We start from the raw sequence: 26712 nt of genomic DNA, 5'->3' as shown, positions 1-26712 counted from the left end.
CGTTGCAAAGGGGCAGATATGGAGTTGCTCCAGGGCATTGTGGGAATTGAAAATGGCAGGCAGCTTTCCAGACTAAGCTCCTCCTACCAAATAATCCTATGACCAGGCAGTATGTGTGGAAGTCAGGGAAGCTGACCACAGGGCATTTTGCCGGGGCCTCTCAACCATGGAGCTAGTGTGGTTGTAAGGCTGAGCACCAAGACTAGGCAGAAAGACCTGTGAGCTTGCTGAACCAAGGGGTGCATTGCCACAACAACATACATTCTGTACCATTTCCAATTGCTATTCCTAGCCTTGTTTCTAAGCACTTTTGAAGGGAGGAAGCTTAAAGGAGAATAATTCTCTCACATGAATCCCCTTCTGTAAAGAGGGCCAGACTGACGGGACTAGTTTTATGCCTCAGCACCTCTGGCATGACTTAGAGGGCATAACATGCAGTCAAGACAATATCAGCGCCAACACAGCAGGGAATTGGAGATTTCCACTGGCAGGTGAATACACTTCACTGCTACATGTCTGATGAAAACAGCCTTGTTCCTTATTGATTGCCAATCAATAGCCCCATCCCATCTCTGGCTTTCAGTTCCTGCAGCCCTGAGTGACAGTAATCAAAATCAGAGGAGCTGCTGCCTGATAAGATACCATTATCGGGGAAGGAGCCAGGTGGGACCTCAGGCCTAAGCTGCCAGGTCACATCCCTGGCTCTTAAAGCTCAGGTTTGATTTGCATCCTCCTGCTATTTCCTTTTATTCTTCTGTAGGTTGCCCCCAGCTCACTGCTCACTCCCATGCCCCCAGTTTCACCCTGTGAACAGCTAGCAAAATGAAAAAAGGTGCCAAGGATGGAAATATCAACTCCATTATATTATCCAGACATTCCATAAGCAAGGGGTCACCACTGAAAAGGCCCCTTCCCTTGTGAACCTCCCATCCCTGCTTTATTTCCCTGCTTTATTTCAGCTAGCGGGAAGGGACTCTGATGATGTTCTTCTCATAAATTCTGCTCAATATTGGTCCAGAGCAGATTCCAACATATAGTTAGCAGAGTAAAATAAACATAGCACGTTGCAGGATTCCCAAAAAGTAGACCAGAGGCAATTAATATTTCATCCAGCAGAGCTTTACTGCTACTACTGAAGGTAAATGAGCACAATGGTCACAAATCCAATACATTCGGTGTGGTGCGAAGAAATTTTTATTCTGAAAGTTTGACCCAGAGAAAAAAGTTTGAGAACCACTGACATTTGGTCCTTGGTGGGCCAAAGCATCTTTTACTAGCTTATACATGTACACCAAACACAATCCTACTTTGATGATGCAAACCTTTCAGTTTTGATTTCTCTGTTTCTCTTTTTCTTAAAAAAACTATTAAGCTCAGTTCCCCCAATTTTCTGCATCAGTTTCTGATTTTTTTTCTTGTGAAAATTCATCAGCATTTTAGTGTGCATTTCTCGTAATGGACACCCTTTGAGAACCACTGTCATGGTGCTGGTTTGAGACTAGCCAGTACAGTCACACAACTCCCCTCATATATTCTAAACCATTTTGCTATATTGCTAATCTCAGACCTCAGACAAATGCAGAGCAATGAGGACAACTGCACCCAGCAGGGCTGTCTATTATTATTATTATTATTATTATTATTATTATTATTATTATTACGCTGCCCATCTGACTGGGTTGTCCCAGCCACTCTGGGGAGCTTCCAACATATATAAAAACACAATAAAACATTAAACATTTAAAAACTTCCCTATACAGGGCTGCCTTCACATGTCTTCTAAAGGCTGTATAGTTACTTATTTCCATGGCTCGGGGATTACATAACTCCATACTCTCCAACATTTCTCTGATGAAAATACGGATGTCCTCAGGAAAAGCAGGACATTCCAGGATCAAATCAGAAACTGGGATGGCTTATATAAATCCAGGACTGCCCCTGGAAAACAAGGACACATGATCTGCTTGTCTTCTACCATTCCTAACTATGCTATCTTCCTGATTTACTCAATTCCTAACCAGCTATTCCTGGGACATCTTGGCCTAGTTTGACTTTATGTTTATAACTCTGTTTCTCACATTTTACAAACAGTAGCATAAAACCCCATATTTGTGTAACTAGCATGCTGTGTAAAAAAAAAAAAAAAGCAAACATGAAGGTCTGTTGTCAAAAAAAATTTCTACTCCAACTGCACTTTTACAGGACACTGAGTAAGTTCCCAATGTAACTCATTCAGCCCATAATTTACATCTGTCAAAATCTTTTTGAAAGAAGAACATTTGCATTGAAAAGAGAAGGCAAAAATTCCAATTTGCACATACGATTTAGATTGCAATCTATACACACTTACCTGGAAATAAGTCCAATTAAACTCAGTTAAACAAACCTCTGCGTAGACATGCACAGGACTGCACTGCAGGCACACAAATTTCAATTAGCACCAAATGTCAAGAGATACAAAAGGACAGGGGGATAACCTTTTACTAAAACAATCTTGTTGGTGAAAACAATGAAAGTTTTAGACACATTTTCTGACCCATGTAAAATGCATCTCTTTCCAGCAACAATATCTTTCCCTATACCTTGTTGAAAGGGTGTAACACCCTTTGCAAGCAGATGGCTTGGTAGGGGGACCAGGGACCTGGGGGCGGGGAAGGGGTGGGAGAGAAGGAAAGCATCCTTAATGCCAAGACAACTGGGCCAAACCTCCCTCACCTGATTCAGTCATGTGTCATGGGTGTAGCGGGGGGGGGGAGGGCAGCTAAATAAATAAATACTTAACTAACTGATCAAGTCACAGATAGCTCAGTTCTGCCCCCAACAAAAATCCTAGCTATGCCCATGTCATGCGTACTTGACTATTTCAGGTAGAATGTGGGTGGTGATATTCATTCAAATGCACAACCCACCAAACAACACTTTAAAGGTAATTAAACAGGTATGAATGATATTAGCATCTGACTGCAACACACATGATTATTATTTTTTAAGAAAGCAGATATATAACAGTGAGATAGAACATCTTTTGAGAGGGTAAAAAGACCTACAAAGAGTTTTGTAGACACCACATTTGGTGGGGTCATCCATGGTTCTGTCCAGACCTAAGGATTTACCGAATACTGGCCAATCCTGAATTTATTTTCTTTATCATAGATTCATAGAATTGTAGGGTTGAAAGGGATCCCAAGATGGCCACCTACCCTCTTCTTAAAACCTCCAAGGAAGGAGAGCCCATAAACTTCCAAGGGAGTCTATTCCACTGTCGAACAGTTCTTACTATCAGAAGCTCTTTCTGATGTCAGAATCTCTTTTCTTGTAACTTAAAAGCTATTGGTTTGAGCCCTACACTCCAGAGAAGGGGGGAAATACTCGCTCTATCTTCCATGTGACAGCCCATGAGATATTTGAAGATGGCTATCATATTTCCTCTCAGTTTCCTCTTTTTCAAGCTAAACATATGCAGCTCCCTCATCGTTCCTCATAAAGCTTGTTTTCCAGACCCTTGATCATCTTGGTTGCCCTCCTCTGCACACATTCTAGCTTGTCAATATCCTTCTTAAATGGTGGGATCCAGAACTGGCCACAGTACTCCAGGTGTGGTCTGAGCAAGGCAGAATAGAGCAGGACTATTACTTCTCTTGATCTGGACACTATACTACTCCTACTACTACTAATAATAATAATAATAACAACTCTGGGTGGCTTCCAATAGAACACTAAAAACAGAATAAAACTTCAAACATTAAAAACTTCCCTAAACAGGGCTGCCTTCAGATGTCTTCTAAAAGTCCTTGACATCTGATGGGAGGGCGTTCCACAGGGGGGTGCCACTACCAAGAAGGCCCTCTGCCTGGTTCCCTGTAACCTCACTTCTTGCAGTGAGGGAACCACCAGAAGGCGCTGGACCTCAGTGTCTAGGCTGAACGATGGGGGTGCAGACGCTCCTTCAGGTATACTGGGCCGAGGCCATTTAGGGCTTTAAAGGTCAGCACCAACACTTTGAATTGTGCTCGGAAACATACTGGGAGCCAATGTAGGTCTTTAAGGCTCTTGATCCAGCCTCGAATAGCATTACCTTTTTTTGCTGTTGACTCATGTTAAGCTTGTGGTCCACCAAGACCCCTAGATCCTCTTCACATGTACTGCTATTAAACCAGGTGCCTCCCATCTTATATTTGTGCAGCTGGTTCTTCCTGCCTGAGTGCAGAACCTTACGTTTGTCGCTACTAAAATTCATATTCTTAGTTTGGGCCCAGTTGTCCAATCTGTTAAGGTCATTTTGAATTCTGTCTTTTGAGGCATTAGCTATCCCTCCCAGTAAACTTATTTCTTGAAAATTATATATTGATTTGTTGTAGAAAAACCCCCTCAAAACAGTGTTTAGCTTGGGGGGGGGGAAATCTCATAGGGGATGGTTGGTGTGAATGGACACAGGAATGAAATGTATAGAACAGCAGAATGAGCAGGGAAAGGGTGGTACTCCTTTGCAGACGGTTGCTAAAGAGGAAGGGGAAATGTTTTTATTGCCATTTATTTTCTGCTGTGCATAAGTTAGAGGACTTGACTTTTCAAAGCTACCAGTCTAGAAGGTCTGACAGCACACACACAAGTTCTCAAAAACCATCATGCATGCCTTGTGGAATTGAATTTTTAAAATAGGAGAAGATGCACAATGAAATGCAAAATCCTATTTAGAAGAGAAATGGAGAAAATGTATTATCTCTTTTTTTTTGTATACATGTTTGTCTGCAAGAGAGGGATAGAGAGAGAAGGCCATATCCTTCATGAAAAAAGAGAGGGGAAGGATAAATACTAAATTGTTCCACAGCTGCAGAGAGGTTAGCTTGAGGTTGATGCTTTAAACGACAAAACTCTGCTAAGAAACCACATCCCTCAAGCAGCCTTGAAGCAATCGCTGACATTTAGATCCGCATCATTTCCTAACAGAGTATGAGCCCCAATGCACTGTGGGTAATCAAAGGTGGTGTGAGGTAGCTGCTTTACAATGTTCAAAGATCACTGCTTTCAGGAAGGGGGTAAATGTTCCACAGCCTGCGATAACTGGAGCATCATTGGGACCAACCCTAAGACGGTCTATCCTGCTTTTTAAAAAACCACGATTATGCAGAGTTGTTGAAACAAACCAAAGCTGTCAAGACCTCTTGATCATAGCCATCGATGCAGGCTAGACAGCTGAACCCGTCACACTTTCAAACTGAGCACCTCACATTTTTTTCTCCACAAAACCAATTTTTCAAAGCTCATTTACTTTCTGTCCTTAAGAATGGACTACGGCTGTTTCAGTAAGTTAGCTGCACAGGAATCCTAACAAGTGCTAATGAGCTTGCTATTTATCTAAATAGACAAATGCCCATAATTATGACAGGCAGGATGAGAGTTGGAAGGAGGGCTTGTACACAACTCCCCATCTGAGCATCTGCTGGTAGCAGGTTGGTCATGTGTTGTCAGAGATGCTGGCGTTGTTCCCCCAGTGTCTAAGGAAGGTGACATTTTTTGCCTAACTACACCCTGGAGCGTAGACAGTTTAAAATGCACAGGCTCAATACAGGCACCTAACAGCAAGAAAACAACACAAAGGAAAGGGTTGAAACACCACAGCTCCAAATTACCACACACAACACGTGTGTTTGTGTGTGTAGGTCAATTTATCACAGAACTCTCTGTGGACTTAATCACATTTCACTTTGATGCTAGAATTCTGCTCCTTTGGAAACTGGCTTTTATGGAGACAAATAGATGTGCTCATATCTATTATCATATTAATAATGCTCATTGTTACCTTTAAGCTACCCAGCTCAAAGGCAGATTATTATCTGGCAGTGACCGTCTGCCATTCAACCACTGCCCCTTGCCCCAGTGTAGACTCTGTCAGAGGAAGACAGTAATACCCTCTTTCATCTGTTTGCTGTTCTTTGTCCCCCATCTCTCCCCCCCCCACACACACACATAACCAGGAAAGGCAAAATAGAAACATCAAAGTATGTACTGAAGGCATGCAGACGGGGCATTGTTTGTGGCTGCCAAACATGACATATTGGCAATTTCTGTGCATGCTTTTAATCAGATTCTGTACTTGTTGCTGCTCAGAAAAGCAAACTGCTAAAACACACACACTTCTTCTACTAGACAAAGGGAATTGCAACTGTGATAAGTCCTCTGCCTCACTCTGCACCAACACCCTCTGAACTCCTCCCCAGCCATCTAACCAAATATTAAGATATGTGTGAGCGGCAGACCCCATTTAGAGTGGGTGGATTTTCTGCTTGTGAAGCAGTAGTTTTCTGCTCTGCTTCTCCCCCCTTCCCTTCCTCTTTTCTATTTAAACCCTTGACAATTAGCACTTGATGGATCAAGGGCCTAATTAATAGCAAGCGCTAAGGGAGGTGAAGCGAACATGTGGGAAGCATGTGAGGAGGAGGAGGAAACTGCTCCCTTAAGCAAAAACTGGCAGCGCAAACAATAAATGAAAACACAGCAGCAATGCCTGCCCTGTGCCAAAGGAGGTGGTAGAAACTGGCACTGGAGAGATTCTGTGATGGCACCATGCTGTCGTTGTTTTAGTTTCAAACCACACCTTTCTTTTTAAGGTACATGAGATGCAAAGTATCCCCAAATAGATAACAAACTTCAAATTTGTATTATTTTAGGTGCTACTCAAGGGCAATGGCAAGAGCTTCTAAATTCTAGGTGCTCCAGTGATGAGAGGCAGTCCATTTCAAGATATGGCACCAATGAGAATCCAATATGAGCCTTTTCCCCTTTTTATACATAGGGTGGCCTCAGTGGGTTGCAGGTGCCTGCTCAGTAAAACTTTTTTTAAAAAAAATTATTGCATCAGTTAAAAGAATGACAACGAATAAGAAATGACTATTTTGTATCTATTAGATCCAAGAAAAGGAATTTCAGATTTAATTGCATTCTTAAGTTAAGAAAAACCAAGTGGGAATGTGAGTCTTTTAACTGTGAGATGTTCCTTTATTACTTAGCCCTTAGATCAGGGGTAGGCAACCTAAAGCCCGGGGGCCAGATGTGGCCCAATCGCCTTCTCAATGTGGCGTGCGGATGGTCCAGCAATCAGCGTGTTTGTACATGAGTAGAATGTGTCCTTTTATTTAAAATGCATATTGGGGTTATTTGTGGGACCTGCCTGGTGTTTTTACATGAGCAGAATGTGTGCTTTTATTTAAAATGCATCTCTGGGTTATTTGTGGGGCATAGGAATTTGTTCATTTTTTCCCCAAAATATAGTCCAGCCCACCACGTGGTCTGAGGGACGGTGGACCGGCACACAGCTGAAAAAGGTTGCTGACCCCTCCCTTACATTGTACCTGGAACCTTGAGTGGCTCCAAAGCACATGTAACCCACACTTACTCTCTTAACATGGATGGATGGACGGACGAATAACCACACACACAAACCATCTCCTCCCAAACCTGAGGATGTTTGTGCTCTAGATCCCTATCTGGCTCATCCATCTCACCATGTTGGAAAGGGAGGAACACAGGTTTCTGAACTGGAACTCTGGAAATGGCTCCAGAAAAATATAAACAAAACACATGATTCTGTGTAACGTCCAGAGCTAGGCTGTGTGACCTGACTCAGGGCTATTTCTGGGGCTATAGAGTGGAGGCTTTGTGTGAAGGAAAGGGGGCTGAAGAAGGTCTGTTTATGCCTTCTAGGACAAAAGGTCTGAGATGCCTTGTAGTTTGTGTGAGCACCCACTCCACAGATCCCCTCTCAATGAATTATTGCTGGCAATTACTATTTTCTGGGATCTGGCACATCTCTGCCAGGAATTTATAGAGAACATTTGCAAAGTAGGTTAGGCTGAGAGTTGAAAATGTTAACATTCTGGTGTCAAACATAGCTTTTAGAAAGCATTGTGTCCATACGTACTTTTTCCCTCAGTTGACTGGGGATATGACCCTTACATGAGGTGCTGTGAGGAAGTGGACAGGGGGCCTCAAATGCACATTCTGCCCCAGCCTTCTTGGTGTTCTGCATACCTGTAGCAAGATTAGGAGCTGTCTGTGGACTACAACTCACATCATCCCAGACTACTGGCCAAGGCAGCTGGAGCTGATGGGAGTTGGGACTTCAACAACATCTAAAGAGCTGCAAGTTCACCATTCTGAGTCTAGATATTTTGCTAAATTGGCCCAGCTGGAAGGTGATTTCACAAGTACTCATCCTCAAAGGCTCCCCACTCCCACCTACTTGCTTTCCCTTCTTTTCAAGTGGCTCAGTCCTCAGTTCAGTTTGGCATTGAGATTCAGATCTGCCATCTTCAAGGTCCCTTCATTCAGTATTCTCCCTTCCAGAAAGGAATAGGAGATCCACACACAGCCCTTGCTCATCTTTTTCACGAAAACTGTCTCCATTATCTATTTGTTTCTTCTTCTTCTTTTTAAAGATAACATTCAGATGACATCCACCTCCCACAGATTAAAATGATTTAAAGGCATATGCTGAATTTCAGGACGAGGACAGTAATGCTAACATATTCATTACAAACTGTGGCAGCTACATTCATTCCTGTGATACCTTTTCAGCTGGGCGAGAATTGCAAAGGATGAAAGAACAAACACCGTCTTCCTAGTCATTAGAGCAATAGACCCACAGGATAATAGACATTTGAGACATGCTGGGAAGGGAAGCATTTGGAAATGACAAATGAACACACGATTCCAGCTAATGCATACAGAAGAGATTAGCACATCTTAAGGGGCTTACTTTGGGCCATTTCACACACTGTCTTGGGGGGGGGGCTGGTTTCCCACATGGGAACACACTATAAAGATCTGAAGTCATTTAGGAAATCTCTGCAGTACATCAAATGTACCTTTTAAAAACAACTGTTTTGGTGGTATGAAACATTCTGTTTTCAAAATGCATTATATGGGTACATGCTAAAAACATAACCGTTGAAGTGATCTGCTGTAAGTGGGGAAATGATTTTGAGCATCCATGGATTTCTTTCTTCTTTTTTTAAATGTATTTTTTATTAATTTTTACATAACAAATTTAAATTCAAACACATCATTCACCTCCTCATTTAGGATTCTCTGAATTCCTTGACTTCCCTCCGCCCTTCCGTGGTTACCATTGCCATTCTTTTTTCCATCTGTTTATCTTATTTTCTCCGATTTGTTTTTTTTAAATAGTCCATTTTCCATAGTTTTTCATACATTACAAGCATTACTCAAATCCTGCCAAAGTTTTTAGTTGTTTACAGTGTTCTCTTAAATACATTATAATTTTCTCCCATTCCTTCTTAAAATTCTTCCTGGTTTCTGATTTTTCTAGTCAGTCTCGCCATTTCGGCATAGTCCATCATCTTCATCAGCCATTCCTCTCTGGTTGGAACTTTGTCTTCTTTCCATCTCTGGGTCAGTAGTATCCTTGCTGCTGTCGTCACGTACATGAATAATAATTTCTGCTCCCTCAGAATCTCTGTACCTAAAATGCCTAACAAAAATGCCACTGGATCCATGGATTTCTTTCTATCCCTGGAAGCCCAGGCTGTTGCAGAGGCCAGGAGCTCTCTGTGCCAACTCAATCCAGCAAGAAGGCCACAACTGCCTTGTCTGGGGCAGACCTAGCAAATCTCTTTCATGCCTTGGTAGGAGACTACAGTAACGGGTTGAATGTGGGGCTGCCCTTGATGATTATTTTAAGGTCTCCCCCAGTGCAGAAAGCAGCAGCCCGTCTTCCGATAGGGTAGGCCACTGGAAACACATTCATCCCAAGTTCAGCATCTGAACTGGTCCCTTGTTTCCGTCTGGCACAGATCAAGGTGCTGGTGTGTGCGTGTATTGCAGTTTCATTCTTTTTCATTAAAATGTACAAATAAAAGTCAAACGTAAAATGTAATAAATGAGTTCCAATCTGTTCCAATAATGCAACACAACTTCTTCCACATTGCCTTCAACTATTTATATTCTGTAAGTTTATTAGATTTCTCCTTCCAGCCACAAAACTGAACTACTTTATATATAAGCAAAAAGGAAATTCTTATAACATTGGTAACACTACTATTTTCTTGATATTTAATTCTAATCCGAAACCTATACTGCTTTCCCACAAACAAGCTAACTGAGGCAGGTTCTGCTCCTCTCATTTTAAAGGATAAGTTAATTTGTTCAGCATAAAATTTTGCCAAGTGCTTCTCCATTTCTCCCCAATGGCAGCTGCTTTATTTTTACTTACACACACACACACACACACACACACACACACACACACCCATCCTTGTTGCTACCAATAAATTACCTATCAACTCTCAGCGTTCAGGGCTAATACTGTATTTCATCAAGCTCAATAAAACAATAAATGATCCTTAGCAGCTTTCCAAAATTGCCATATCTTTATACAGTATATTTATTCATATAGTCTGGTTGATCTTTTTACCCTTCAACATTCTTCTGATGTATTTCCAAACTTCTTTTTAATTTCCCTGCACATGTATAATGCCACTGGTACAAATCCTTTTTTTTTTTTTTTAATGTCCAAGCACTGCTGCATTTAGAGATACAACAAAAAATGCAACCATTGAGATACTGGGATTATGAACTGCTAGATCACCTTTCCCCAACCTGGTGCCCTCTGATGCTTTTGACTCTCGAATCCCATCAGTCCCAGCCAGGATAGCCAATGGTCAGGGATGATGGGAGTTGCCGTGCAAGAATACCGGGAGTTCACCCAGCTCCTCTAGATATTCCTCCCATATATTAGTATATCTTGAACCCCCATCAATATATTACAGGTACTTGAGAGAGCTTGTTTAGAAGTTCTTAAGTTTACTCCAAGAGGTCCCGCTGTCTTTCTATTCTCTTGGTCAGCTCTCTGCAGTTAAATTCATGATCTGTCTAAACATAGGTAGTCTGTTGCAGCAAAATAACAGTCTCAAGGCACAAGAAGACTTGCACAAATTTCCAAGGGCCAATGGACTCTGGGCCATGGCAATTTATGTTATAATGCTTTCGTCCGTCTCTTTGTTGCTCAGACTTCCAGACTGCATGATTTCTCTTATTTATTGGAATGCAATACTTTCATGTTCTTTTTTTAAAAATAATAATACATAAAGGCATATTTCTCCCGTGTACTTAAATCACCTGTGCTTCTGCCACGCTAAAATATTTGTGATGTATAGACATGTATTAGCTAGAAAGAAAAGGCTAACACATCTCTATGCTTATCCCAAATTCTAGCAATAGAGATCCTTTCCATTTGCTCTTACCATACCTTGGCCTCCAAGGGAATGATCAAAACTTCTTGTTCCAAGTTACAGCACTAGTTATATTTACATGCCTCCAACAGCTGCTAAGGTGACACTCAGCTATGGTTGGCATTTCCACTCCTCCCTGTAATCAACACTGCGGCAATACCCTTTTCTTTTAGACCAATTAATACATACTTGGTATCTGATTTAGCTTCTTTTGTTGCATAAACACCAGTAAAGTTACTAATAAAGAACAGATATTTCAGTCAGGTTTTCATTTTTAGCACTGCTTTCTGACTCATCCACAAAAGCTTTAACCTTTACCGTGTCTGGAAATCTTTGGTTATCTTATGTAACAATGGCTACCATAATGTAATCCTACTGTATATTAACTGGGTGGGGTGATGGGGAGAAAAGATTCACCGGTGAAACAATTGCCACATCCTACGCCCTGCCATTTTAACATGGGTAGGACATGAGGGAGGAATTTCTTCATGTTCCACTTTGCAATGGGAGGGAATTCCTTACACCAGTTCCAGGGCTGGCAGAGAGTTGAACTGGTTCCTGGCACTTATTGGAGAAGCAAAGGGGTTCAGGTGGTGGCATCTCCACCCCTGCCCTATCACCCCTCCATACCTCCTGGCATGCCCAGTTTCCTTCTCCCCTGCCAGCAGAACATCACAGGCAGGACACCTATGACCATGCAACTTCCCATGACCAGACCAGTGGACTTTGGGCAGCATCCGTATCATCCCACCAGTCTTTCTCTTTCTCTACTGCCAGGGCAGCATTCATGCCACTTCCCTGAAGCCCAGTGAGTTTAGAATCGCTCTCCAGATTGTTTTCTGTAACATCTGAAAGATGAATGACCCTGCCGCTTGGGAACCAGGAGGTGGCCAGCCCAATGGACGGCAAGCACGCGTCTTTAACAGGTTTATTCCGCTGGCAGGGATTCCTTTCAGAAGCATTTGGGTAAGTGCTGCACACCACGGAGTTCAATCTGCGCTAAGCAGATTAGTTCTTTACCGGTGAAAGGTTCTGGGCAGCAGGATAGAGTTACTCACCATGTGATATGAGGCGCTTGTCATTAGGTTTCACTGATAGGATATAATTATATGCTCCCTGGAGGGTACTTCTAATTGAATTATAGGGTGTCTCACAAGCATCCTGGGCAGTGGTTAAAGGAAGCTGAGCCGTTCTCTTGCCCAGAACAAGATAGAGACACACCCCGTAATTAAATTAGAAGTACCCTCAGGGGAGTGTGACCTTACCTCATGAAGTCATTTGTTATAAACACGTCGATTGTTGTTGTTGTTTTAGTTAGCAATCTTAAGATTCACAGATTCCCCTCCCATATCCTCAGCTTGCTTGCCCCTGCTTAAATCTGAGATATGAGCAAGCCGATAGCTATTTTTGCACAGCTCCCTCCTACTCCCCTTTCTCCTCCATCCGCGATTGTGTCAGAAAGCATGACACTACTGGAGGTGCTATTTTCACCCAGGAACAAAGATTATATATTCTGTCTGCAAATATTGGATGAGGAGTTTAAATGACTAAACTACACGTACAGTTAATTACATACCTGCTACCTGATATTTTCCACCATGCCTTCAATTGAAAACGAGGTTCTCCTGTAATCAAACTGGCTGTGCTGAGTTTGTTTTACACTAAGAAAATAGCGTCCTCTGCCTCAAGGCTCCCACCCCAAACGCTACAAAAAGAGGCTCCTATGTACGGGAAAGTAAGAAAGCTTTATTCAAGGTTTACAATGGCACAGGTCAGGCCACGGATTCCAAAGGCATGGTGAAAGAGTTCAAGAACAGCATCAGATTCCAACAGCAGACAAAAGCTGCAGAGGTGTCTCAACAAATGGTCACACCCTTCCAGCCAGCTTTTAAATGCAGTCTTGGGAGACTCTTTCTCCTTACAATATGGTGCATTTGGAGGGACAAGCGCCTGTTGCTAATGGTGGAAGCTCCTCTGGCTCCTCCTTCCCTCCAGCTGACCAGCCTCCTCTCTCCAGCTGGTCAACAACCTTCCTCAATGCTAGGGAATCTCTTCTCCACTCTGTTGATGGGGCAGGGTAGGGAGACAGCAGGACTACTGCCCCTCCCTGACATCTAAAGGTGAAGGAGCAAGGCCAGAGTCCTTCCCCTCAGCCTATCCCTGCAGACAGTGCCCTCCAAGCTCCCCTCTTCTTCCTCCTCTGACAGCAATTGTCATCCTAGCCTCAAGTCGGTCGGGACTGTGGGGCTCATGACAGTGCTCCGTCTCAGAGGGGTAGCTGTTAGTCTGTCGCAACATTGCAAAGGAGACAGTGCAAGAGGATAGCTATAAATGCGTAGGGAGCCATGATTTGGTTTAACACAAGCCCGAACTGCAGTTAACTTAAAAGCAGAGGCAGTTACTGCATGACCCTCCATACATCGCTGGACTACAGCTCCCATTACCCCTAACCATTGGACATGTTGGCTGGAGCTCATGGGAGTTGGAGTTCAACAACCCTCTGGAGGAGGGCTGCAGAGGAAAGGAGAAGATTTCACAGTGTGCACCTCAACAGCAATACAAATGAATCTGGGCATACATGGCAAATTTCACTGTTATGCTTTGTGAAAAGAAACTGGAATTGAAAAAGCCAGTGCCCTGGTTTCATGTATTATGAAACTATTTGCTCAAGTTCAGTGTTAACCACACTGAATATTGGTAACCCGTTTTATTTGCATAGAGATGCCAGCAAAGTTTCCTGGGCTCAGGCCCAGAAATGAGCTTTGGGTACCAGTGATGCTTGCATGAAAGATGAGACAATCATTATGAGCCCCCAAAATATTGTGCGGGCCAGAAAGTAATTCCTAGCTTAGCCCACCTCACCTTATCTCCCCCAACCTCTCCCTTCCATCCAGTCTCCCTCTCTGATCCCCTCCAAATTGCCTCTTCCCATCCCTTTCAAAATAACTGACCTGTCAGGGGCAGCCAAGATACAACAAAGGAGGCCTGATCATCATGACTATTACACCCGTCAACTGACATATGTCAGGAATTCTAGCAACCTTTCCAGCACGATTCCCTGTGAGCCACCCTGTGTATTTCTTTGCGAAAGAAAGTGTGGTGTATAAAATACAGATAGGAGCGTCTCCACCCCCATCGTTCTGCCTGGACACTGAGGTCCATCTCTGAGAGCCTTCTCGCAGTTCCCTCACTGCGAGAAGTGAGGTTATAGGGAACCAGGCAGAGGGCCTTTTTGGTAGTGGCACCCACTCTGTGGAACACCCTCCCATCAGATGTCAAGGAAATAAACTATTATCTGACTTTTAGAAGACATCTTTTAGAAGGCAGGCCTGTTTAGGGAAGTTTTTAATATTTGATATTTTATCGCTTATTATTATGTTGGAAGCCACCCAGAGCGTCTGGGGACAGATGGGCAGGGTGTAATTATTATTATAATCATCATCATCATCATCACCAATTATAAAATTCATGATATTGATTTTACCCATCATGAAATGTTGAACCTGGCATATTTTAAGAAGTTACCTACATTTCAAGAATTCAACCTTGGGAATTCACTGCCAACTCACTTTATTATGATTATTTTAATTTGTATGCCATTTTATATTTCACTAGCAATCTCTAAGCATTTACATATCCCAACAAAAATCAACCTATATTGCTACTGTTTATTTAAATCTCAAATAACTACCAGAACTAGCTACAATGATTTCTTCTAATCTTGTATGTGCATTTTTTACAAAAAAAAAGTTCTTTCCAAATATGGGCAGATCCGATTTTGTACAGCTTACAAGGAATAGATAAGGTTACAATTCACAATGGGAATGTACACAAAACTCTGTGAAAGAGGAAAAGGGATGGCATTCCTCATATTTCTTTACAGGCTCCGTCGGCATGATGAGTATCCCATTGTCATTCGTATTGTGTTTTCTTTATTCCTGTTGAGGCTGCCTCCAAAATGAAACTAAGCTCCTATTCTTTATTCACCTGCTTATAGGGAGGTAACACCAGTTGCAAGACTTATTGCACTTTCATAAGCTAGAACACTTTCAGCCAGCCTCAAAGTCTTAGGGGCACTTTACATCCTGGCATTGTCCTATCTGCATAGATGTCAAGAATGTTAAAAATCTGGGGTCATCTTATACATGGGAAGTGCAGAGGGGGGTTGGGCGATTGGTTGCATCTGTGATCAGGAGCATATCAGCGGTGATATGGTGGGTGATTGGTGGCTGCGTCAAGGGCTGTTTTGGATTGGCTGCCGCTGTGTCTGATTGCTGGCTACTGTTGGCTTTGGCGAGGCATGCAATTGGCAGCGTTTGTCAGCCGGGTGAGTGACCATCTCCTCCCATTTACTTAAATTGGAGTCCCCCAAAATAGGGGGCGTGTTATACACAGGGGCGTGTTATACACAGCAAAATACAGTAATTTATTCCATGAATACAGTGATTGTATGAAGCACATCAACCCTTATAACAACAAAGTCAACTTTGGAGCAAAATAACATTGTCACTGTTATCCATGGTACTAAATGAATTTGCTCTGGACTAAAACCTTGACTTTAGCATGGGGACTCTCTTTAGTACTACCCAAACTACCAGGCACATAGGAAAGCAACTACTGCTACTCATTGCACATGCTAAATTCAGCTATCTAAGCTGGTGAAGAGAAAATGCACCTCACACGCAAAAAACACATTCTTGCAGACTTAGGGTGCAAGCACCCCTAGGTCAGGGGCAGCCAAATATATTTTGCTGCCTGAGGCAAAGAACAAGATTGCACCCCTCTTTGTTTCACGTGCCCTTCTTTGTTTCACGTGCGGAAGCTAACTGGCCTGGCTGTTCCATCTTATTTCAACACTGGTGGCAGGATCGCACCCCCCCCCCGCACCTGCAGGTCATCTATGGGGTCCAGGACAGGTCACGTAGCATACACAGCTCTGTCTGGCCTCAGGGCTTAGGGGGAACAGCAGAGGATGGCTGTTGATTCGCAGTTGCCCCAGAGTGGTAGAGATGCCCCTACAATAATACTACCAGTAATTATGAGTTGGATCCAAATAATAGCTACAGTTTCACAAAAGCTTGCACAAGAGGTTGTGCAAAGGTTTCCATAATGCTATAATATTAAGGATCTAAAGCAGCTCTCATGATTGCACAAGCTCTTTGGATAAACATTTTCCACATTTGTAAGGGCATTTTTGGATTCCAATCCTTGTAAAACTAGGGTTAACACTGCAGCATGAAGTCTTACATTAGTCTAACAGGAGGTCCTGGCACGTTTCCCATTCAGGGGTGCAATACTCGGTTGGTGGATAATTTAATGACAGTGACGATGTTTGTACTACCACAGCATATGAGGTTCTGGCACATTTTCTGGCTGTATTAACATATGTACTGGCCTTTTTGCTGGAGCTTTTGAAGATGAGATTTAAATGTAAGGCAGCTATCAGGCATCCTTCCCAGACAATATTGGATGAGAAACCAGATCAACAGGTTTGCTCCCCATTAATATTTCTATTTCTTATTTAATACCTAAAATGAAAAGGTGTTGAACATTCCGATCCATACAGGAAATGAAAGTTCATTCTGGCAGAAATATATTTGATATGTGAAAATCTGAGGTTAACCACTATCCATTGGCCAGCTTTAACCCATGAGGCTCTGCCATCTCAGGGCATTGCCATATCATCTTGGGACACTCTTTGGGAGCTGCACAAAGAGTTGTTGCTGCCTCCTTCCCGTCACTTTTGAAGCAGCGCAAGCCCTTGGTGCGGCTCATCTGGAAGGAGCACTTGAGATCAAATGCAAGATTTGGTAAAAAAGCACAATATTGGGATATATAACCTTCAGTCTATGCCTTGTTTGGCTTGGTGCAACTGCTCACGGGATTCAGACTCGTCCATTCATGTTAATATAATCTAAGTGCCTTAAGGAATATGGACTTGTCTACTAAAGCACATTCAAAGAAGATTGTGAAGCTTCGGGTAACCTTTTCAAATTATTTAGTCTTTGATCAGACAGACACACACACACACACACACACACACACACATGTGATAGTAAATGGGGCTGTAGAAATGTCTAATTCTATATAAAGGAATTTTAGGGATTTTCCTCCCAGCAGCAGATTTCTCTCTGTGTGTGTGTTTATCTTATTGAAAGCCAGTGAAATAAAAATAGATCTGGATCTTTCCCTACAAAATCTGGAGGGAACGGCTGAGATGGATTTATTTAGGCTGCAAGGCCACAGTAAAGGAGGGCCGATAATTGAATCCTTCTAGCTTTGTAGCAAAGGGATCCTAAACAAAGGCCTTTTGCAGACCTGAATGAATGGAAAGGCTCATATCACATGGATGCTTTTTTATCTGATCAAAAAAAGTATGCACTCTGCAAATCCAGTGAAATGGAAAGCCAGCCACCTGCAGGAACAAGGCTGGATCTGGACTCTAACCCCAACACATCTCTTTTCAATCGGGCAAGGACACCTTTTCGACAATGGCCAACCTTACCTTCTTCTAACCATGAGATCATCAAGCAACACCATCACCTCTAAGCTGAAGTTCAACCTACAGTTATGTATATAAAGAAATGTGGGCAAGACCATGAATGAACCAGTATAGCAAAAGCAGATGGGAAGCAACTTTTTGCCTGCCTTTCTAAACATCGATGGATAGATCTCATCTCTGTTCCATGTCACTAAGACACACGATATAACAAGTTACTTCCTTACCACAGTGAGCAAAAGTAGCAGAACTCTGAAACCAACCATAAATTAGTTGTTTGACCTGAAAAAGGCCATTTTTAATCCACTTTGGGATAAGTTCCCTCTAAGATTATGCAAACACATGGCCTGTGAATTAATCTTAGAGCCCTTCCACCATGGGCTGCTAAGACTCCTCTTCACCTATTATCTTCACTGTCAATGTATTTCACTCAAGCTATGGGCGATTTGGGAATCTGGGAGTTTCCCTCATTTGAAGTTGTCACACAAATCCGTTCACATGCCATTCCCTTCTACCCACCCACCATTGACAGGATGCCATTTGTCCTTCACATGGACAGTTGGCATATAATCCCCATCAGCACCTGTCAGCAAAGGCTGTAAGAGGGTAAAGATCAACCCAATGCTTCTCCTGTTTAAGCAATTGTCAGGGTGTCCCATTTCAGAAGACTGGTTTCATGTATTCCTGAAACGCCACCACAACCACCTGATCCTAATCTCTAGAAAGTCGCACACAACACACACTGCTCCTCAGCCAGTCGGCATGAAAACACCACGGATAATCTCCCCAAGTCATGCCAGCAAATGTACAGCCAACATTCACGCTGAAGTGTTTCATACCATAAGTATGTAGGCACTGCGTGACAAAGTGAAAATAGATTTTTTTCTTAGTGGTTATTAAATCCTGAAAGAAGGAGAGTTTATCTACAGCCTTTGACACATATCCAAGGAGCAGGACATAAATGTAAATCCAACATTTACCTCCCCCCACCAAAAAAAGCTTCCACCATTGTGGAGCCCCTATTATACAAACCTTCAAACATCTATATATGTGGGTACATGACACTGATATTTAGGACCTGTGTGTATCCTGTCTCTCATAAACACAAAACAAACTCCTTGATGAAACCATGCAAGTATCTCAATGTTTTGGATGAATTATTTAAATGGCCTATCTTCAAATGATTGCAATCTCCTCTCTGGAACTACTTAATTGAAAAGGGTCGTTTTGTGAAACAAAAAATTATAGAGGAGAAATACTGGCTATGGGAAGCAGACCTCAGCCTGCTTACAAAAAGTTACAGAAGCTGTAATTTAAACTTGGTATGTCAGTAAACTCATAAGAGGGAAATGTGTCTTCTTAACATTATTAATTCCAGGGCACTGACTGTGGTAATCAGAGAATTCCCAAGAGAAGCACGAGAGATGATTCTTAAATAGCTCAGTCAACAATGGGTGGCCCACAATGCCTATAAGTTAGAATCTGGTGGGAAGTTGGGAGGTCGGCAGCAGCAGCAAATAAGTGGCAAGGATGTAAGGCAGGGAATGGAGAGAAAGCATCTAGTATTGTCAACATTCAGAAGTTACAAACACCCTGCTAGACAATGCTGTCTGCAATTATGAAATTCTTTAAAATATACACTTGTAGGTTTCAGAGGCACAAACCATGTAACTTCTACTTAGGCATCTCTATCAATAATTAGATACAGACTTACTGTCCTTGCTCTAAAGTCATGGCAGTCTCTCAAAACTGGTAACTTATCTGCCACCTTATTCCCTTACTAAACCACAATGACGTTATGTCTTAAAGTAGGCAGGCATCTGTACTGAATCAAATATCTGTGGATTACTCTACTCTCTTCAGAAATCATTTCTGAAGGGCTCCTCTCCAATTATAAATGGGACCGTCTGAATATAGAGCATGCATGTGAGCCCGTGTGGTGTAGTGGTTAAGAGCGATAGACTCGTAATCTGGTGAACTGAGTTTGCGTCTCCGCTCCTCCACATGCAGCTGCTGGGTGACCTTGGGCTAGTCACACTTTTTTGAAGTCTCTCAGCCCCACTCACCTCACAGAGTGTTTGTTGTGGGGGAGGAAGGGAAAGGAGAATGTTAGCTGCTTTAAGACTCCTTCAGGTAGTGATAAAGCAGGATATAAAATCCATAGAACTGGTACACATATTTGATGAAAAGTGTCAGTGGTGGTCACTTCATCCAGTGGGCTAAAAAGTAATAGAATTGTAGAGTTGGAAGGGACAACAAGGGGCATTCAGTTTGATTTGAACCCCCAAATCCTTGCTCATATTCTATGATTAAAAAAAGAGAAAAATAAATCAGCCCAACCCATGGGTGCTTCTTCTGTACTAGTTGCTGTGTTTGGAAATCTGCCATGTTGGAAAGCCGTGATGTATGTGCCCTCCAAAACAGCAGCTTGAATTTTAAAATCAATTACTGGAGAAAATGGAACTTCATCTAGCAGGTTCACAGGCATCGCAGTGACAGCACAAGTCCTGCTAAATATATGTAGTTCTCACATTTGCCCTTTGCGGCATCACTTGGGGCAACGTGGCAGCTATTCAATGTTGCAGAATTGGCTCTTGAACTATTAAATGGATTACGTAAAAAAAGAAGAAGAAGAAGATCCAAAGGTCTAATGTGTTTGAGCATGCTACTTTCCCAAAAGGCACTTCAGTGCATTAACCTGGACTAATGAGGGGGATGGAATAAGAGGGATATGAGAAGGGCTGCCTGAGACCCACATCAACAAGGAGCAGGGGCAGAGGGAAATGCTTCCAGTGGCCTGGATGCTCTCCAGTGGCCTAGCACTCCTCACCAGAAGGCAGGATTCTCTGAGAAAGGATAAAGTACATAGAATCTGTAGAGGTTGAGCACTGCTGTCCTAGACCTCACAGCTACCTGTCAATCAGCTCTGAAGCTGATAGGACAGAGCAGATGGCAGCAGAATTACAGCTGTTGGATGAGGCTAGTGGATCTTCCATAGGCCCCAACCCAATATGGTGGATGGGACTGCTTAAGGGGGGAGCACCAGGGTGCAGACCTCACAGGTCTGTGCATAGCTGTGACCTCATTGCCACCTCAACTTGCCCCATCCCATGCAATGAGCTTGGAGACACTGCTGACAGGAGGATACCACCGTGTCCACCACCACACAAGCCAACACAGCTGCTAGTATGTGGCCAAAATGAACTCAGTTCCATGCTTACTAAGAGGAAGCCTGCAGAGGCAGAGCGACAGTGATGTAAGCTGCACACCATCAACGGGTTGGCACCGGTGGCAGTACCAGCCCGCCTGTGTAGAACAGCTGGGTTGTGGGATTTGGTTGTGCAGAGTCACAGAAATTAGAACTCCCCTCAATTCCACACTCCTTCAACAAGAGGGTTACACAGAAGATCACCTATCCACCAACAACAGAGAAATAATTTCTCCCAACCCACCTCCCTAAATATAGGTGAGGAAACTTTGACCATACTGGAATTACAGAAGCAATAAGCAAGACCCGGCAGCAGGATCCATCTGCTTCCCACAGAATCGAAGTTTGATTCAGGGGTCTTTTTATCCCCACATTCCACCCAAGATAAACATTTTTAGGGATTCAGCATGGTTTCTTTTCTTTTTTAATATTTTAATGATACACAAACTTTTGCCACTTAAGGAAAAGCATCATCTCTGGTCATTGTCTCCTAAGTGGTAGGCAGTATCTCCAGGACAGAGCAAACTCCATTTCCTGACTCTTTAATTTTTTCCTGTATACCTACTTGATTGAGATCAATTGGAGGGGGGGGGACATTTGTGAATGCAGCTAACCTAGCGCTGACATGGAAAAGAGCAACTCAGAATTCTAAAGGAAAACAACTTGCAGTTGTAGCTGTTTCGTTTTACCACTCTTTTCATGTAAATAGAAGTGGTCTTTAGGTTGCATATGACAGGTTTCCATTTGCCTTTTTTAAAAATCTGGCACAGCATCCAGAATCTCCTCCTGAAGGATCGGATTTTTCCATAATGGAAAATTAGAGAACTATTAATTAAGCATGAAAATGTTAACATGTATAGTGCATTTTGCTGGGATGTCACTGGACAGAATGACTCTGCCCAGGGGAACATAGGAAGTTTCCTGAGACCAAGCCAGACCATTGGAGCACCTAGCTCAGTATGGTCTGTTCCTCTTGCATTCACTAACAAACCCTCACAGTGACAGAGGAATCAACAGAGTCAGGGCAAGGAGAGCAGCATAGTAGATCTACTAGAGAGGTTGCCTTAACATGTATTTTATTAAGAGGAAGGTATAACAAATTAAATGTGTGATTAATAAAGCTGTGTCTGTTTTAAGCTTCAAGCTAAAAGAGATGATTACACTGAAGGCATCTTACAGATTTTTCCACCTTCCAACTTTATCTAAAATATCTTGCTAATTTAAACTGTAGATCAGAGGTGGTCATGCTACCAAACCTTAATAGAGGAATGTACATAGCTGTAGACTTGGCTAACAGAAGATTTTGTTTCGAAGAATAATTGCAATGTGCCTCATCAAAGATGGTAGAAATCCCTTGGTATGTAAAGGGATTTTATTTGCAGGGGAGCACGTGAAAACTGCTTGGGTTTCCTACCATATTTCTTAAAACCTAATTAGAAGCTTTTATCTCTCTCTTGAAGCAACCAATGTGTTACTCAGGCTCAAACTGAACTATCATTATTGGGGGGAAATAGTGATTAATTTGTGGGTGGAAAGAAGCAGAGGAGAAAGTAACTGATTAGATAAAAAAAATTAAAAAATTGAATCTGAAGAAGTGTGCACGCACACAAAAGCTGATACCCAGAACAAACTTAGTTGGTCTCTAAGGTGCTACTGGACAATTTTTAAATTTATTTTGACTGCACCTGACCAACACCTACCCGAATCTTGTAGCTGATTAGATGAACCAGTAAGATCAGGGTATGATGACCAAGGATCCAGTCCTACAACCATAACTCATTCAATCTGATAATAGCATGTGTCAATGACAATTAACTTGGGGAATATTCCTCTAGACCAAGACCCCAATTTTATTTTGGAATTCAATCTTGTCACAATTTTAACAATACTCAAGTAAAGTTTCAAAGGTTTTCCCATTAGGCCATTAAAGAAAAATGCAGCCATATTTATTCATTCCTAGGAGGAGAGCAGAAAAGCCCAGATCCTGCTGTAGGGTTCTTGCCTGGGGGGAGATAAGTATGGAGACTAGAGGGAAGGGAGAGAGGACAGTCCATTACATGTTGCCCTTGTTTACCTGTGATGGAAGAAAATTCTGGAGTTAAATAAATAGTTGACCTCTGAAGAAATTAAAGCAAGGTACTTACACAGTTTCATCGTTCTTGAACTCCAGCTCCCCATAAGCATCTTCAAAGTCCTCTCCGCCTCCTTTTGCTGTTCCTTCTACCGTTCTAAAAGGGACTATGACTGTACCTCGGGCACCAGATGTCCTAAGGACTTTCACCTCCATTACCCCAATGCTCTCACTGACATGTATCACGTCACACTCAAAGGTGAAGATGCCCGCATGGTCATCATCTAAGATAGTCACAGTAGCCACATAAGGAGAGGCCAGCATGGCCTTGGGGTATGGCAAGTTATTGAGCTCCGGAGGAGGTTCGTCTGTCTCAACCACCCGCAGGTTGCTGAGGCGCACAAAGAAATGCTCATCTTCCTCAAAGATGTCATCATCAATGATCCCTATAGAGAACTCTTTCTGGGTCTCCCCTGACTTCAAGACAACCGTTCCTTCTGTAAACTCATAGTCAGCCCCCGCATTGGCAGAGCCATCCTCCGTTTTATAGTCCACATAGATTGTCTTGGATATGTCTCCTCCTTTCCGAACGACGGTTAGGAGGACAGCACCACAGTTCTCCAGACACTGGTAGGAGCAAGGATCAAAACAAATTTTTGAGATAAAGTCCTCTGGTTCCTCTGGCCGCACCTCATGCAAGCTAGCACTCCTCTTGGCTTGCTCAGCTGCATGCTTTTTAAGGATATTTCCTGCTCCAGTCATCATCCTGGTGGCCTGAATCCGATAGAACGCTCTGCTCTTTTGCTGATGAGATAAGGCATAGTAATTGGCCATTTCCACCAGCTGGTCTAAGTCTTTCTCTGGGTGTTTTTGCTTCAGATCCTTGAGAATCCGGATCATCTCTTTGCGAGACTCGTCCACCTCTTTCCCCTCCATAGGCACTAGGTTTCCATCCAGAAAGTGAGAGTTCATCATCTTACCATCCATTTCAATCCCTTTAGGGTGCTCCCCCTCAGTCTCAATTATAATACCTCTGTGCTTGTCAGTACGGTACTTTTTGTGCATATACTTGTAGAAGAATAGCCTTCTGTCTGCTATCCAAGCCAGGAGGACACAAACAGGGAAGAAGAACAGAGTGAGGAGGCCTTCCCATACCTGGACCACGCCTGGAGAGAAAACCGCAAGGATCATGTATAACCAGATATAGGCGAAGATGCTCCAAGCCGCAGTGACAAAGAAGACCCTCAAATGCTTTATCTTCCTCACCTCGCCATCAGGAATGACATAGACACAGATGGCTATGATAATAAACATATTGAAGGCTGCACTGCCAACTATGGTTGAAGGTCCCAGATCGCCAGCAATGAATCCATGGCCACAGACCTCTATCAATGACAGGAGGATCTCAGGAGCAGAGGAACCAAGAGCCATGAGGGTCAAATTGGAAACAGTTTCATTCCAAACTCGGATGGTGGTGGTGGTGGTTTCTCCATTGGGTTTCCTGATGGTAACCTCTTTCTCTTGCGAAGTAATGACCTCAATGGATGCCATGAAGCGATCGGCAATGATAGAGACTCCGAGGAACATATAGATCAGCGCCACAAAGTAAACAATAACCCTGGCAATTTTGTCCCCCAGAGATGGATTTTCTGGGTACCATATTGGCAAGATAACACCCTCCTTGCACACCGAGGATCCTGAGCATGTACTGTTTTGTCCTATGCTGGCTGGATCTGCCCCCGTGCCAGCGTCCACCTGCAGACCATGTAAAAAAAGGACAAAAGTAATGAGCCCAAAACGGAGGAAGGCTGAGCTGACAGGTTGCAACCTTAGCCACGCCATACACAAGATTTAGCTTCTACTGTCCAGAGGCAACAGTCTTCTTTCCAGGTTAAGAACCTGCAACAGAAAAGAATAAGAAGTATGAGATGGAAGAAAACAAAAGAAAGCTGTTTCGTACATAAACAAAGTGTTCACTGTTATTCACCTCAAGTCACATCTACTTATTAAGTACACGTGGAAACAGCAACAATATCTGCAGCGCAGGCAAAATTGTAGCACTGATGAGCAAAAAATTCAGAGGCCAAATGTTTACACAGATCCCACAGTGACTAACAGTATAGTTAATTCAGATACCAGTTTCTGGATTGTAATAAACAAAATCTGCCCTTATTCCCTTATGGGGGACACAAGAGCCCCTTATAGAGTCCTTTGTAGGTTCTCCAGCAGCAGGAGAAAACAACAGAGGCCAACCAGAGAATACTGAGAAGCAAAGCAGCTAGTAAGCCTGATCTTTATTGAACTGTTGCAACAGGGTGCTCCCCTCACACGCAGGAAAGGAGGAGGACCCAGAACCAAGGTGTGCCTGCCCTCATACAGACATTTTAAATTGCCTTCCCCAGAGCTCAAGACCACCCCCAGAAACATCATACATACATCACAGAAGGGGTGTAACCCAAGACCCCCCCCCACAAACATCATACCTGCATCACAGAAAAGGTGGTCTACAGACAATGGGAAGGTTCCCTCACCCCCTCCCTCCTTGCAGAGAAAACATTTGGTCAGTTTGGGAGTCAAAATGGTTTCAGGGCAGTCTTCCTGTGCTGCTCCAGACATGTGGTCCACATAGCTATGTACACGCTTGGTTGGTACATTTATAAACATTTATTATATATATAAGACCTTATTTTTTTTATTTCAGGATGAAAACATTTCCCAAACGGAAATTGAATTATTATCAAGGAAACTCTACCACAAGGGTCAGTCCTATCACGATGCAGATAGAGGTGAAAAAATTGCAGCTACGTGCAACCCAATCCTACCCATATCTATTAAGTTCAGTGAGACTTACTCCTACGTAAGTCTGTATAGGACTGGATGCAAATCTCCCACTTCCATGGGGGCACACAGGGAATACTACTTCTTTCCCACCACAGAAATAAACTTCCTGGTTTATTTTGAAGCTATTTGAGGATTTTTCCTCATGTGTTTGTGAGAGTTCTCAGATTTCTCGATATCACTTGTCAATCACTGTTCTGAATTTATTCATTGACTATCAACACTGGAAGGTGAGGACATGCTCATTTCTCATAAAGCAATTGGTTAGAGGGGTTCCTGCACATTTTGCTTTCTAATTCTCACTCTATAAGGGCTAGAGACTTAACAATGAAAATAAAATGAAAGCTCAGAGTCTCCCCACACCCAAATGGCCTTGTCACAAGAAGTTTCCAAGCAAACTCACCCCGTGAGATGGCACAGTGTTACTCTCTGCTCTAACCACTACTCAGGAGTTCCCCCACTGTGCTTAGGAACCCCAGATCCTACTGGGGAGACAACCTTCCGGTTTTTGTTCTGGGATCTGGGAAACTGCCCGTCACTGCTGGACACAAGAGTCAGCCCATCCTCTCCGGATTCCCTGTATGTACAAGTCCTGTGTGTTGCCAGAGCTGTCTGTTTCATGGGAGTTAAGCCACAGTGCTCTAAAGCAACCAGCCAGCCTACAGCATTCTCAACTACACAGCTTATTTTAAACAAGTAATGATCAAGGAAGTGGGAGAGAGGTAAGTAGAGTACAACATAAAAAAGAAGAGTGTAACGGGTAGCTCAGTTAGTTAGAGCATGGTGCTGATAACGCCAGGGTTGCAGGTTGACCCCCTGCGAGGGACAACTGTATATTCCTGCACTG

At 43.0% G+C, this 26712-nt stretch overlaps 1 protein-coding gene across 3 annotated transcripts in view; it reads right to left on the bottom strand.

Moving 5' to 3' along the window:
- Positions 1-26712, bottom strand: part of SLC8A3 (solute carrier family 8 member A3) — a 161737-nt gene that overhangs the window by 96434 nt on the left and 38591 nt on the right. For all 3 annotated transcript variants that reach the window (XM_082224438.1, XM_082224440.1, XM_082224439.1), the window contains exon 2: positions 23101-24926. In XM_082224438.1, coding sequence (XP_082080564.1) covers positions 23101-24869 — 1769 coding nt within the window. In that variant the 5' untranslated portion in view covers positions 24870-24926. The remainder of the gene's footprint in view (positions 1-23100; positions 24927-26712) is intronic.

Source organism: Podarcis vaucheri, assembly GCF_965113315.1.
Source record: "Podarcis vaucheri genome assembly, chromosome: 1".
NCBI classification, from domain to species: domain Eukaryota; kingdom Metazoa; phylum Chordata; class Lepidosauria; order Squamata; family Lacertidae; genus Podarcis; species Podarcis vaucheri.
Note: the sequence above shows the minus strand (reverse complement) of the source record. Positions and strands in the feature narration are given on the sequence as shown.